General features: G+C 41.8%; 1 protein-coding gene across 1 annotated transcript; it reads left to right on the top strand.

Annotated features, from left to right (window-relative positions):
* The first annotated feature begins 1,414 nt into the window (after window positions 1-1,414).
* phf6 (PHD finger protein 6) lies at window positions 1,415-12,207 on the top strand. The gene is made up of 11 exons (XM_084549840.1): window positions 1,415-1,555; window positions 3,576-3,749; window positions 4,013-4,114; window positions 6,044-6,177; window positions 6,354-6,400; window positions 7,571-7,731; window positions 7,830-7,973; window positions 8,070-8,174; window positions 8,264-8,397; window positions 10,332-10,461; window positions 11,383-12,207. Exons 2-10 carry the CDS (start codon window positions 3,618-3,620, stop codon window positions 10,459-10,461), a joined length of 1,089 nt encoding a protein of 362 aa, XP_084405966.1. The 5' UTR covers window positions 1,415-1,555; window positions 3,576-3,617; the 3' UTR covers window positions 11,383-12,207.
* Window positions 12,208-13,093: the final 886 nt, after the last annotated feature.

The raw sequence follows: 13,093 nt of genomic DNA, 5'->3' as shown, positions 1-13,093 counted from the left end.
GAACTGTCCAAGGCTTTGTGCATACAGTTTGTTTAATTGATATAGTTTTAACTGTTGTTATAAACTGCTTTAACTGTGTTTACATTTGTTATTGAAGGTGTTCCACAAGGTTCATTATTGGGTCTCTTGTTAATAATAATTAAATAGTAATTATTTTCCAATTTAGTGCTGCAAAGGCCACTTTTATGCCATCACCCACTAAGTCCATGGCATGGCATAACCTAATAAGGAACACAAATTAAGTGTTTTTGTCCCCAGTTAGCCGTAACACCCAATGTGCATTGTTTGGATTGTGTTCAGATCATACAGAAGACTACATGTAGAAATGTTTGACCCCTTTAGGACTCTGGGGTTGTACACTTTATATACACACAATAACCTGAAGAAGGGGAGGAAAGCTAGGGGAATCCTAGCAGATGGCTCCCATCCTCTTTTTAATCAGTTTGAACTTTTGAAGTCAGGGAGGCGCCATAGAGCCCCTCTGGCCGAGGGTGTTTTTAAAAAGTCTTTTATCTCTAACGCCATTGGCATTCTTAACGAAGTGACAAATCCACATATAGTGACTTGAACTGTTATTTCACTGCCTTATTGTATTTATTAGTATGTCCTTGCAATGCTTTGTGCCTGTACGTACATATGTCAACTTTTGTAAAAGGGTTAGGTTCATTTCTTGAAAGGTTAGTTGTTGATAGTCACTGAATGGTGAGAAAAACTGGGTTGTGCAGTGGCAGCGTGGAGGCGGGTGACTCCAGGACGCTGGAATTCACTGTTAAGCCTTCTTGAGGTGTCGTGGGCCTAACTTAACGAAACATTGGTGCAGGGAGGTGCCCACTTGAAAACCCCAAATGACATGCTGCACACTGCTGTTGAATAGGCCAGGTATCTGATACCTTCATGTTGGTTGGTAGCTGTATTTGGCTGCTGATTTAGTTTGCTTCGTTCATACTTTCGAATTGACTGTAGGTTTTCTCAGCTGGACGGGGTCTCCAAATGTGTTTTGCCTGCAATCCTGCGTATTGACGAATATTTATTATTGTGTCCATGCCATTCTGTGTACCTGCACATATGTCAACTTTTGTATTTTAGTAGTCTGTCTTCTGTGTTGGAAGACAATTATCCACCTCGGTGGACAATAAAGTTTTATTCTATTCTATTCTATAAAAAAATAATTAAACCACAAGGGCCCATTCAAGAGGAAATAGGCTGCGTCTGTTGGTGAAGCCTTGGCTATGGTTTCTTTTTTGGTTCGGAGACACTGATAACTCAAAATTACTTTCATTAAACACTCCTGTAAAGCATTTTCTTCGCACCCTGACCTCCTGTATCTTTTCACGTTGGAAACGTCGCAGACACGCGCTCGTCGACGCGACTCTTATTCTGAAAGTCCCAACCCGGATGTCCTGCCGCCGCGGACACGGCAGCTAGCTTGATGCTAGTAGGGGGGGGAAAAAAAAGCACACGATCACTTCTGAAGGACGGAAAGAAACACAGCCATCGGCCGGGACACTTTTGCTTCTTTTGTACCGTCTGGGCGCCGTAAAGGTTGTGTTAGCAGGTAAGACGCGAGCTGTGTGTCCGCGGCCGGGCGACAGCCGCTGTGTTTTTATGGCCTGTTGTCGTTTTTTCAGGCCGTATTGCCTGGCGTACAAGCCGAGCTGCTCTCTTTTCGCAGGGATACATCACGTATGGCGCTCTTTACTTCGAAACGGTTTGCAAAGAGCCCGCGCCTGTCACGATAATTTCCCCACATTTAAAGGGAAATATTCACAGCTTTTCCCAGCATCCAGCAGAAGACACAACGTCGGAAGAGTCACATTTTCCTTCCACCGACCTTTATTTGCCAGCATGAACAGGCCTTGGGAGAAAAAAAAAAAAATTTCGGGGCGTTGAGATGTTTCATAGTGAAAACTGTTCTCAGTTTTTGGGTAGTTTGCCGAAGAAAGACACACACACCCCCTTTAATTCAAAACTTTCCTGGAGCAATCTGAAGCACTTTTTTTTATTTTTTATTTCACCTTTCTCACGATACTGCTTACAAACCCCACCACAACGTTGATGTGTAAGTAAAAGAAGCCCCGTTGTGGTGTTTTAAAGCGTTTTGGAAGAAGAGCAAGAGGCTGAAATGAAGGAGATTTGGTGCCATTTACGCGGCCAGCATTGTGTGTTTGCACGCTGAGCTCCGCCGCAGTGAAATCCTGGCCCTGCTATCATGGCTGTAATGGCTCTGTCAAGGCGTCGCAGCACATTATTATTGAGATTTCTTTTATAAAAACACCCACTTTCCTTTGTGGACTGGTAAAGCATCGGGTAGATCTGTGTTTTAATCCACGCATTTAATGTGTGCGTCATGGGGGGGAATATAAAGCAAAGCAAATGACAGCACCCATTTGTAGGTTTTGATCTACTCTTACAATTACACTGATGCATTTGCAACTGATCTTGCATTAATTTCAAGAAAATGTAGCTTTATATAAATATAAAAACCTCAACTAAAATGCAGCTGAAAGTGCCACAAAAATAACACAAATGCTCAAAGCATCATAACTCGTACTAATGTGTGTTTTCACTGCAGTTTTTTCCCCCTTTTTGGGTAATATTATTTTCAAAGATGTGCAGATGAGATGTGGAAGACTACTGGTGCGGGTGTTTAATGCAAAATAGGAAACATGTTGCATCATTTGCAGCAAAAAAAGAATAACTATTTAGGAAGGAGGGGGTGGCAGGTTTTGGAGGACACTGTGATTAAAAGTCACCCAGGTTGCATCAGATCTAACCCACCGGCTTCCTGTTTTAATGCGATTTAGCCCGGGTGAAGTTTGTTTATTACCTGCATAATGCCAACGCTGTCCACGGCCGTCAACATGTTTTCGAAGCACGTGTCTGGATTCATACAGCAAATTGTCCCAAATGACCTGTAATTGAGTCAACTTGGGGATCAGAAGCTGTGAAGTGTGGCGATGTGGAGTTTTATAACAAACAAGCAAAACTTAGTGAGGTTTTTTTTTTAGGACACAGAGCTGACAGAGGTGTCCTTTGTGACTGTCCTTGCTCTAGTTTGAAGTAACTTGTAGTAGTAGTTGAGTCAGAGTTTTGTTTCCAGCTGTTTCTGGGAAAGAGTTCCTAGTGGCTGCCTTCCAAAGTGCTTTATTCATTATTTCATTACTTAACAACATTCACTTTTTTTATAAAGAGAAAGCGAGAGAGAGGAAAAAAAGGATTTTCAGAATGTAGTTTGTAACTGAGACTGTGGACATTCATGTAGATTCTCATATGTTCTGACCACATGAACAGCTGAACAGCTAGGCTCGCTGTTAGTATGCAGGTCCATCATTCACTTTTTATCTGCATTACCCAGGAGTCTGAGCATAAAGAACACATCACATAGCCAGACTGCATCCAGTCTGAATCAAATGTGAGCTGTGAATATGAGCTCGATTTAAAGATGCACACACCAGCGTGAATTAAAGCGTCCGATCCTGTCATTTTTAAAAGGGTCCACCGGCCGTATAATACATAGTTATCTTGTTGTTCTGACTTTCATGTGTGTGGTGTTATGTATTTTTTTTTTAAATTAGGCTCTCGGGCACACGGGGGGGGGAAAAAAAAAGCCTTGGGCGATGTCAGGACAGAGGAGAGGAGCTGCAGCGCGTCTGCCTAAATGTGCCTTCTGCAGAACCAACCGGGACAAGGAGTGTGGGCAGCTGCTGGTGTCTGACAGCCAGAAGGTGGCAGCTCACCATAAGTGCATGGTGAGGCGAGCACATTGTTCTCAACCTCTCAGCTCACGGTCTTTCAAACAGGCTGCTTACTCGCAAACCTCTGTCAGACAGTAATGCAGACAATAATACATGTGTGTTTTAGTTTTTCCATTAGTAAAACAGAAATAAGTGGTGATACATCCTCCACAAATTATCAGCAGCAGTTAAATATGCATGTGTTGCACATATCAGCATCATCATCTCAAGGGCTGCACAAACCCGTTTCTTAATACTCTTATTAATGTCTTCCGCAGCTTTTTTCTTCGGCTCTGGTCACGTCACACTCAGACAGTGAAAACATTGGAGGGTTTTCAGTTGAGGATGTGAAAAAGGAGATCAAGAGGGGAAACAAACTGGTGAGTATCCGCCGCCCTCGTCAGGTCAGCCATGATGACAGAGCAGTGTTTTTAAGGTCACGACGCTGAGCCCTGGGACCTTCAGTATTTTTTTGCCGTGATTCAAATCATCACGCAGATATGACTGGCACGTTTATCTGAGGGCATTTAAAAGCTTCTGTTGTTCAGAGAACTGTGCACATTTGAGGATGTGTGCTTGCTGTTTTTAAGTAATAGCTTTCACACGCCACTTGCCTTTTTCACCTTAATAACACATTAGCTGTGACATGGTGTGTGTGTGTGCGTGTGTTTATTCATATCATGTCCGTGTACAGTGAGTTTGCCACAGAGGGGAGATATTGATACTAGCTGGCGGCATTAGGCCAGATGCAGCAGCATGTCTTATCTCATGTGTATCAGGTTTAGTCTTTCAATAAAAGACGCACAACTAGAAGATTGTGGTTCTTTCCAAGAATCCGACAAACGGAAAAGAAAAGAAGCAGGCTTGTTATCGCGCTGTGAATAAATTCGCTTGCCACTTCATTAGGTACACTAGTGAAAACAAAATGCATTAGAATGCACTAAATCTCAGCCTCGTGAAGGTTCTGGTATTCAGTGTTAATTTAAAATAACGGCAAGATGTTGATTCAACTGTGTTTTTGTTGTGGCTTTGGTTTGTAGAACTGTTGAGTTGTACTGTGTTGAATCGACACGTGTTCCTATTATTTTGACAAACCCATTTGAGTCAGTGGGCTGGACTAAACTAACCATTATTAACAGTCTTGAAGGGAGATTTAGTGCTGGACTGTTAGAGTAGAATACACTTGTCGTCACCAGCGTACCTAATGAACTGGCCAGTGAATGTATATCTGTGTGTGCATTAAAGAGATGCATTGCAGCTGTCTGTCAGAGTGTATTATAACTGTTAATGTGTTGATACTGAAATGCAGTTTATTCTATTTGGCAGCGTTTTTACCTAAATTTGGTTTATTGCTGTGAATTAAAACGTTTTCACATCTATGTTTTTACTTTTTCATAAGTGGTCCCATTTGCACATGCCTGGCCAAATTATTAAATGTTCAAATGTACATGTAAAAAAGCGATATGTTTGCTTTCAGTTAGGCCCACATATGTTTGGACACCGACACATTTACTGAAACATACTTAAGTTACAGTTATATAATGAATAGGCCTAAATTTCAGACTCTCAGCTTTAATTTTAGGGTTTTAACATCCATCCAAATTGGGAGAAAGGTGCAGGAATGTCCAAATATACTGGTTAATAATAATATATTAGAATTTCTTCATATAACAAAACATGTCTTCACAAAGAGCCACTACTAAATACCATCAATATAAACATTCTTCTTTTATTTTCCAACCAATTTTGGTGTAAAGCAATTCTTATCTTCATCATTTATTTATTATTTTATTTTTTGTGGTTGCTATCTCGACTGGTCAATTAATTGATGCGAAAGAAAAACATGAAATTCTTACATTTTAGACGATGCAAAATGAATAAGACTGTTGCATCATTAACCAGATGACTGCAGATTAATTTAGTGTTAATTGACTAATGGGTAATTTGTGGCAGCTCTAAGCCCTTAGCTCTTAGCTCTCTGTACTGTCTCTCTTCTTTCCTTTTGATTTGCTTTGTCTTTGTCACCTTCCCTGCTGGATTTAATTTGTTTTTCCCTGTTCAAGAGGAACTTGTCTGTTACAAGACGTGTGACAGACAAATTCCCCCCACAGGGGTAATGTTTCTAGATTTCCAAACGGCTTGTCAGACCTTTAATCTTTAGAGAGAAATTATTAATCACATCCATGCCGGGAAGTCCCGTTACTAATTGACAAATCACGTTAGTGGTTATCAGCGGTTTTGAACGGCCGTGAAAAGCTTTGTGGCCGTTTTTCCCTAAAAGTTGCAGCCTTGTTTCCTTGTTCCGTCAGATGTGTTCTTCGTGTCACCGGCCGGGCGCTACGATCGGCTGTGACGTCAAGACCTGTCGGAGGACGTATCACTATTACTGCGCCCTGAAGGACAAAGCCCAGATCAAAGAGAATCCCTCGCAAGGGATTTACCTGTGAGTCACATCAGTGTTGAATAAATACAGCATTTTTCTAGCATATCAGTGAGGGTTGCACGGGTGCTGGAGTACATCACAGCTGACACATTTAGAGTCTCCACTTAACCTAACTTGTACATTTTTAGACTGTGCATACCTGATGCATTTAAATATAATTCTGTTTTTGATTGTAGTGTTTATTGTCGCAAACACCGGGATGCTTCTCAGGATGGCATTCAAGGTAAAGTATGCTTCAACTTCTGTATCACTAAGCTTTAATTTCTTTTTCTGTTATTAGACAAACTAAAGGTGCTTTAAGAGTACTGGGGGACCTACACGCCGTAACCTACGCACGTACTAGGGATGGGCGATATGGACTAAAAATTTTATCCCTATAATTTCTGGTATTTATCACGGTGACGATAAAAATTACGATAAATAAACACCAATTCAGCCTAATCTTTTTGACTATAATGCATCGGCAAGTTTTATCTGAGTTGTTGTTTTTTTTACCGGACTCTTTGGAGGAAGTCGACGCTGCTTCTGCATCGTTGCGCATTTTATGGCTTTCTTCATATTCTGGTTTGTGCTTGTGTTTGAGGTGGTGGAACAAATTAGTGGTGTTACTGTCCTTTTTATGCACTATTTGTTAGCAAACCTTGCATGTTGTAATTTGCTGCTCCGCATCAGACTTTTTAACCCCTTCATGCCCAGTGTCGCGAATTCGTGACGCACTGTTTCCGTTCAGACTGCAGCCGAAATAACGCATTACTCCAATGTCGGTTTGCACTAGTTTCTCGTAGGACCGGCCGGAGTGGTGAGCAAAAATACAAATATTTCATTTCTTATATACATATATACGTCATCAATGGGAATTTATCGTTTTTATCGTGGGATGACATATTCTTACCGTGCGGAATGTTTTTGACTATATATATCGTAAACGATGAAATATCGCATATCCCTAGCACGTACCCAAAGCTAGTGTGAGCCATTTTATACTTGTGCACTCGTCAGTGTGGTTCGCTCTGTAACGCTAGTTGGCGCTGTGTCTTTTTTGCCAGTTGGGTTCATTTTTGTTTCTACCTCCTGCTTCACTTTCCACTTCCTACATCACTTTCAACAATAGCGACTGAAACACGAGTCACACAAATGTCTTTCTCCAAAACTCCTCAGTTAACCTTACCGATTCTTTATTGATCCAAAATACTTTGAAAATAGTGGAGATGCAGAAGCAGCCGGCACATAGTTAGATTTCTGGGGAGGTGCACGTCAGCTACGGTGCTAGGTCCGCACGTGCTCTGCGCAGGGGTCTGCGTTGTCGCGGTAGCTTCAGGCGTCAACATATTAACTACACGTCCACTTGAATGTCTGTTTGCTTTCATTAACTGATTGTTGGTTTGTTCATCAGATGAAGAGGGAGCTGTGGCCAACGATTCAGACTCATCGCCTCCACAAAGTAGAGGCAGGGGAAGGTTTGAGAAGGGGAGAGCCAAGGTGGGATCTCGTGGCCAGTCAGAAGAAACACGCTCCACCTCCTCGCAGGCTGCAGACGAGGAGAGCTCCTCCCATGTAAGGAACACGGGGCCTGTTTCTCAAATTCAATATGTTAAATTCATTTGAAATTTTTGCTTTCTGTTAGTCTCTGAAATCCTGTACTGTGTTTTTAGCGGGACAGGTCACCTCTTCGGACCAGTCCAGGAGATGGAGGCCAGCGCTGTGGCTTTTGCCACGCTGGCGACGAGGAGAATGAAACAAGAGGCATGCTTCATACAGATAACTCCAAAAAAGTGGCTGCGCACTACAAGTGCATGGTAAGGAAGGGGAACGGCCGTTTGTTTTTCATTCTGTAAATTTTCCTTTCTAAGTGCCACCAGTTACATTTCTCTGACATCTCTGATCACTTCCAGCTTTTTTCATCGGGAACAGTACAGCTGACCACCACATCACGAGCTGAATTCGGAAACTTTGATGTGAAAACAGTCATCCAGGAAATCAAGAGGGGCAAAAGAATGGTGAGAGGACTAATGCAACTATTAATGAATGGAAAAACAAAACATTTTTGTCTGATTCAACGTGGTGATGGCTTTGTTGTTTTTCCCAGAAATGCACACTCTGCACTCAGCTGGGTGCTACCATTGGATGTGAAATCAAAGCTTGTGTGAAGACCTACCACTATCACTGCGGCCTGCAGGACAAAGCCAAGTACATCGAAAACATGGCGCGCGGCATTTACAAGTAAGCCAGACTTTCTTTTAAAAACTGCTGCCACTTCACAAACAAGCCTAAACACACATCTCGGTTGCTGGATCACAAAGCTAATGATTTTTATTTTAAATTCTTGGTATGTTTCTTTTCACTTCTGTAATCACAGCAAAGTATGAGAATGAGATTAAACATCTTTAATGTCGCTTGACAGAACACTTAAATACAAGACTGAACAACGTTTTCTGCCCCATAGAAAAGCAAACATTGTAAAGTGGGCGTTGTTTACAACCACGATTGTTTTCCTGCAGTTTTCCTCTTTTCTGACTTTAGCCCTATTTGCACGGGACTAGTTTTACCTTGGGACCTGCGGTAATTTGTAGTAACTGCAGAGGTCGTCTGTGATATTCAAGTAAAAATCACGCTGCAAATTGCGAAAGTGGATGTGCTATGCAATCAAAGTTTGAACAGATGTTTGGGTGCAAAGTCGACATGTCGCTGTCCCATTTACCCATGCAGATGGATGAAATCATTAAGTCAAGCATTAAAGGGGAACTACTGTTTTTTACAACCTGGACCTTATTTCTGGCATAAAATACGATCGTTTACTAACCGATATAACTTTGGTGTTATTTGTAGTCCTTCGGAAGATATTTAGATCTGCGTATATCCATATAGTGGGAGTGACTGGGGCACCGAAACGCAGCCTCTAAATAACGCATCATCTGCCGCGCAACTCGTTCATTTCACCAATATTTTGTTATGATACACTAGTGCTATTCCCCGTTGAGTCTGGAGGTACCTGTTATCTATTCGCAGACGTGTAGTGGTTTGTTGTTCTTTGGCCAACTGTTCCTCTCTCTGCCTCCACATCCTCGAGCACCTAATTCATATACTCGGGCTCAAAACGGTAAGGACGTCCATCATAAACGAAGTCGTCCTCCACAACCTCAGAATCGGAAAAATATTCAGCCATGTTGCAAAAAACTAGCAGTAGCAAATTACAGGTAAGCAAGCTGCGCTCAGAGATGACATCATCCAGGTCAGAGGTTAGTAGGTCAATCTACAGACCCCGGATGATGATAACAGGTAACTCCGGACTCAACAGGGAATAGCGCTAGAGTATCATAACAAAATATTGGTGAAATGAACGAGTTTTGCAGCAGATAATGTGTTATTTAGAGGCTGCGTTTCGGTGCCCCAGTCACTCCCACTATATGGATATACGCGGATCTAAATATCTGACAAAAGACTCCAAATAACACCAAAGTTATATAGGTGAGTAAACGATGGTATTTTATACCAGAAATAAAGTCCAGGTTGTAAAAAAAACAGTAGTTCCCCTTTAATGTCTTCCATCTGTATAGGTTGGGCTGATTTAAATACTGACAGGTCATTTGTAATTTCTTCCCTGGGAACAATAGTCTCAAGTCTCTAGAATTTGTAACTAAAGCTGTCAAGCGTCAAGCTGTTACTCTTCTGACCATCAACGGCAAACACTTTTACTCCAGATGGAAATTCCCCACTAAACATTTGTGAAGCGGGATGTGTAGTGTGTCAACAAGGGTTCAGGAACCTCTGCGTGTGTGTGCAGGTCAAAAGTTATGACTGCACGGGCAGTACATACACCGCAAACATGCCAACTGATTACCCCCACCTTAATATTCCATTAAGAGTGCAATGACGAGCAATGATAGTTAAACGCCCGGCAAGAAAGTGTTTCCACATTCTTAGTGTGTGGGGTTATTATTGTCTTATTGTAAGAGTCACTGCCTGTCTACATAGCAGACTGACGCGTGCCCTTATACAGTATGAATGGAACCATGGAAACCAACAATTGTCTTGTCTAATTCCCCACAATTTAACTGAACCACATCAGACTTCACAAATAATCACTGGTTTACGTTTAAAATGAATAATGACGTGTTCATTTATATTACTGTGTTGTTGTTTTTTTTTTTTTTAAGACTATACTGTAAGAACCACAGCGGCAACGAGGAGAGGGATGAGGAAGACGAGGAACGAGAGAATCGCAGCAGAGAGAGAGCAGCAATCGACCACGGAGGAACACCATCGGCACAAGTGAATGGTAACTAGGTAGGTTATTAGTGGTCCGGTTGCTGCTCACAAAAGAAAAATAATAAATGTTCATTTCTGACATTAAAGGGGAATTACCATTGTTTACAACCTAGACCTTATTTCTGGCATAAAGCACGATTGTTTACACACCCTGTCATTTGGAGTCGTTCAGACGATATTTAGATCAGCGTATATCCATATAGTGGGAGTGACTGGGGCACCCAAACGCAGCCTCTAAATAACGCATTATCTGCCGCGAAACTCGTTCATTTCACCAGTATTTTGTTATGATACGCTAGTGCTATTCCTCGTTGAGTCCGGAGTTACCTGTTATCATCATCCGGGGTCTGTAGATTGACCTGCTAACCTCTGATCTGGATGATGTCATCTCTGAGCACCACGCGCACCCCGTGCGGTTTGTTTATCTGTAATTTGCTACTGCTAGTTTTCTGCAACATGGCTGAATATTTTTTCGATTCTGAGGTTGTGGACGACGACTTTGTTTATGATGGACGTCCTTACCGTTTTGAGCCAGAGTATATGAATTAGGAGCTTGTTGAAAGGAGGATGTGGAGGCAGAGAGAGGAACAGCTGGCCAAAGAACAACAAACCGGAGCACGTCCGTGAATAGGTAACGGGTAACTCCAGACTCAACAGGGAATAGCACTAGCGCTTTATAACAAAATATTGGTGAAATGAACGAGTTTCGCAGCAGATAATGCGTTATTTAGAGGCTGCGTTTCGGTGCCCCAGTCACTCCCACTATATGGATATACGCAGATCTAAATATCGTCCGAATGACTCCTAATGACATGGTGAGTAAACAATCGTGTTTTATGCCAGAAATAAGATCCAGGTTGTAAAAAAAACGGTAATTCCCCTTTAAATGTCAAATGTGGGTTGGCAGATAATGTAAAGTTTTTGGTTCTGTTGTTACAGGTTTGCCCCGACAGATGTGACATGGAGAAAAAAAAAAAAAGAAAAGAACTGAAAGACGTGGGAGAGATATTTTTTTTATACTAGATCTGCTCGGCAAGTCGTGGACTACGAGCTCTCGCGAGTCTTTTCACGCCGTCTCTTCCAGTAAACGGACAAGATGTACCAATGTGCACCAGATGTCTTCTTCATGAAACCCTGTTTTTTTTTTTTTAAGTTGACTGAATGAGCTTTTCTCAGACTGCTGGTACTCTGCAGAGCAGCGGACCGCCGCGACATCAAGGCTAATCTTTCCCAGAATTCAGTTACGGGCTCTGCTGCAAACATTTTTTGGCGTGAATAAGATGGAACTGATGTTTTGATTGTCATTCACTTCCTGTGTCCACACAGATTTCCTAACCCACTCTTGCTGAAAGTGGAAAACATTCTTCCCCTCCCTTAGCTTCTTAAGGACTCCCTTTTAAGCGGGGTCTGTTTGTTACTAGTCTCTATGAAGTTGTGCAGTTTGATTACCTTGTTTCTGTAATCATGTCTTAAGAATACTCTTTACTTGTTAGCCTTTCTTTCTTGATATGTAATATTTTGCTACTGTATTATCATCATGAGTACTTTTGAATATCTGGATTTCAGACAGTCACAATTACAGGTTTTGCCAGCATGCACTTGGATTTTCCCACTGTTAAAGGTGGTGTTTTTTTTATTTAGCGGCTAAAGGGCAAAGTAGAACCCTTTAGAGGAGTTGGCTTGACTTTGTTTGGTGTACTGTTACTTGTATCTCTACAAATGTATCCATGAATGATTGGAATAGAAAATATTTTATTTTACACATCCACTGAGTCAATTGAGTCTTTTTTTTTTATTGAACTGTCTAGAAGTTAAAGGGGTAAACCAGGTTTATGTTCCCATTACCTTTAATATGACCACGCTACACCTATGCTAAATAATCATGGCTGTGTGCTTTCATAGCACTTTGAACACCGATCAAGCATAACATTATGACTACTGAGAGGAGAAGTAAATGACATTGACCATCTTGTGACAATTCAATGTTCTGCTGGGAAACTTTTGGACCTGGCATTCATGTGGATGTTACTTAGACATGTACCACCCACCTAGACCAGACCAGGTACCCCCACCCCATAGCAATGACACTCCTTGATGGCAGCAGCCATCCCCAGCAGGATGCAGCCTGACATGGGCACATAAATGCTTTAAGAACAGCACAAGGTGTTGACCTGATCTCCAAATTCACTAGATCCCAAACTGATCAAGTATCTGTGGGATGAACCACAGAGGCCCCTCCCCTCAACCCATAGGACCCGAAGGCCCCCCACTAACAATATTCTGTTGCCAGACACCACAGGACACCCTCAGAAGACCCATGTCCACTCTCTGATGAGTCGCAACTGTTTTGGCACAAGGGAGACCTACTCAATATCAGGAAGGGGGTCATAATGTTATGCCTAATCAGTGTATTAGTACGTGTAACTGATTAAACAGCACTTAATGGCTCTGATACTGATCACTGGGTCTATTAGGAAATCATCGTCATGTAGTTTAAAGTTTCATAACGACTACATGTTAGTCATGATTCATGTTCATTTCTTGATCAGTATATACTTTTTTTTGATCATCCAGTTGGACAAATGTTTTTTTTTTCCATACCATACAAAACACATACTCTTGTAGTGTTTTACTGCTCAGTTTTAGGAAG

The sequence above is a fragment of the Chelon labrosus genome (genome assembly GCF_963514085.1).
Source record: "Chelon labrosus genome assembly, chromosome: 8".
NCBI classification, from domain to species: domain Eukaryota; kingdom Metazoa; phylum Chordata; class Actinopteri; order Mugiliformes; family Mugilidae; genus Chelon; species Chelon labrosus.
The sequence above is the reverse complement of the archived record's forward strand: the minus strand, read 5'-3'. Positions and strand labels throughout refer to the sequence as shown.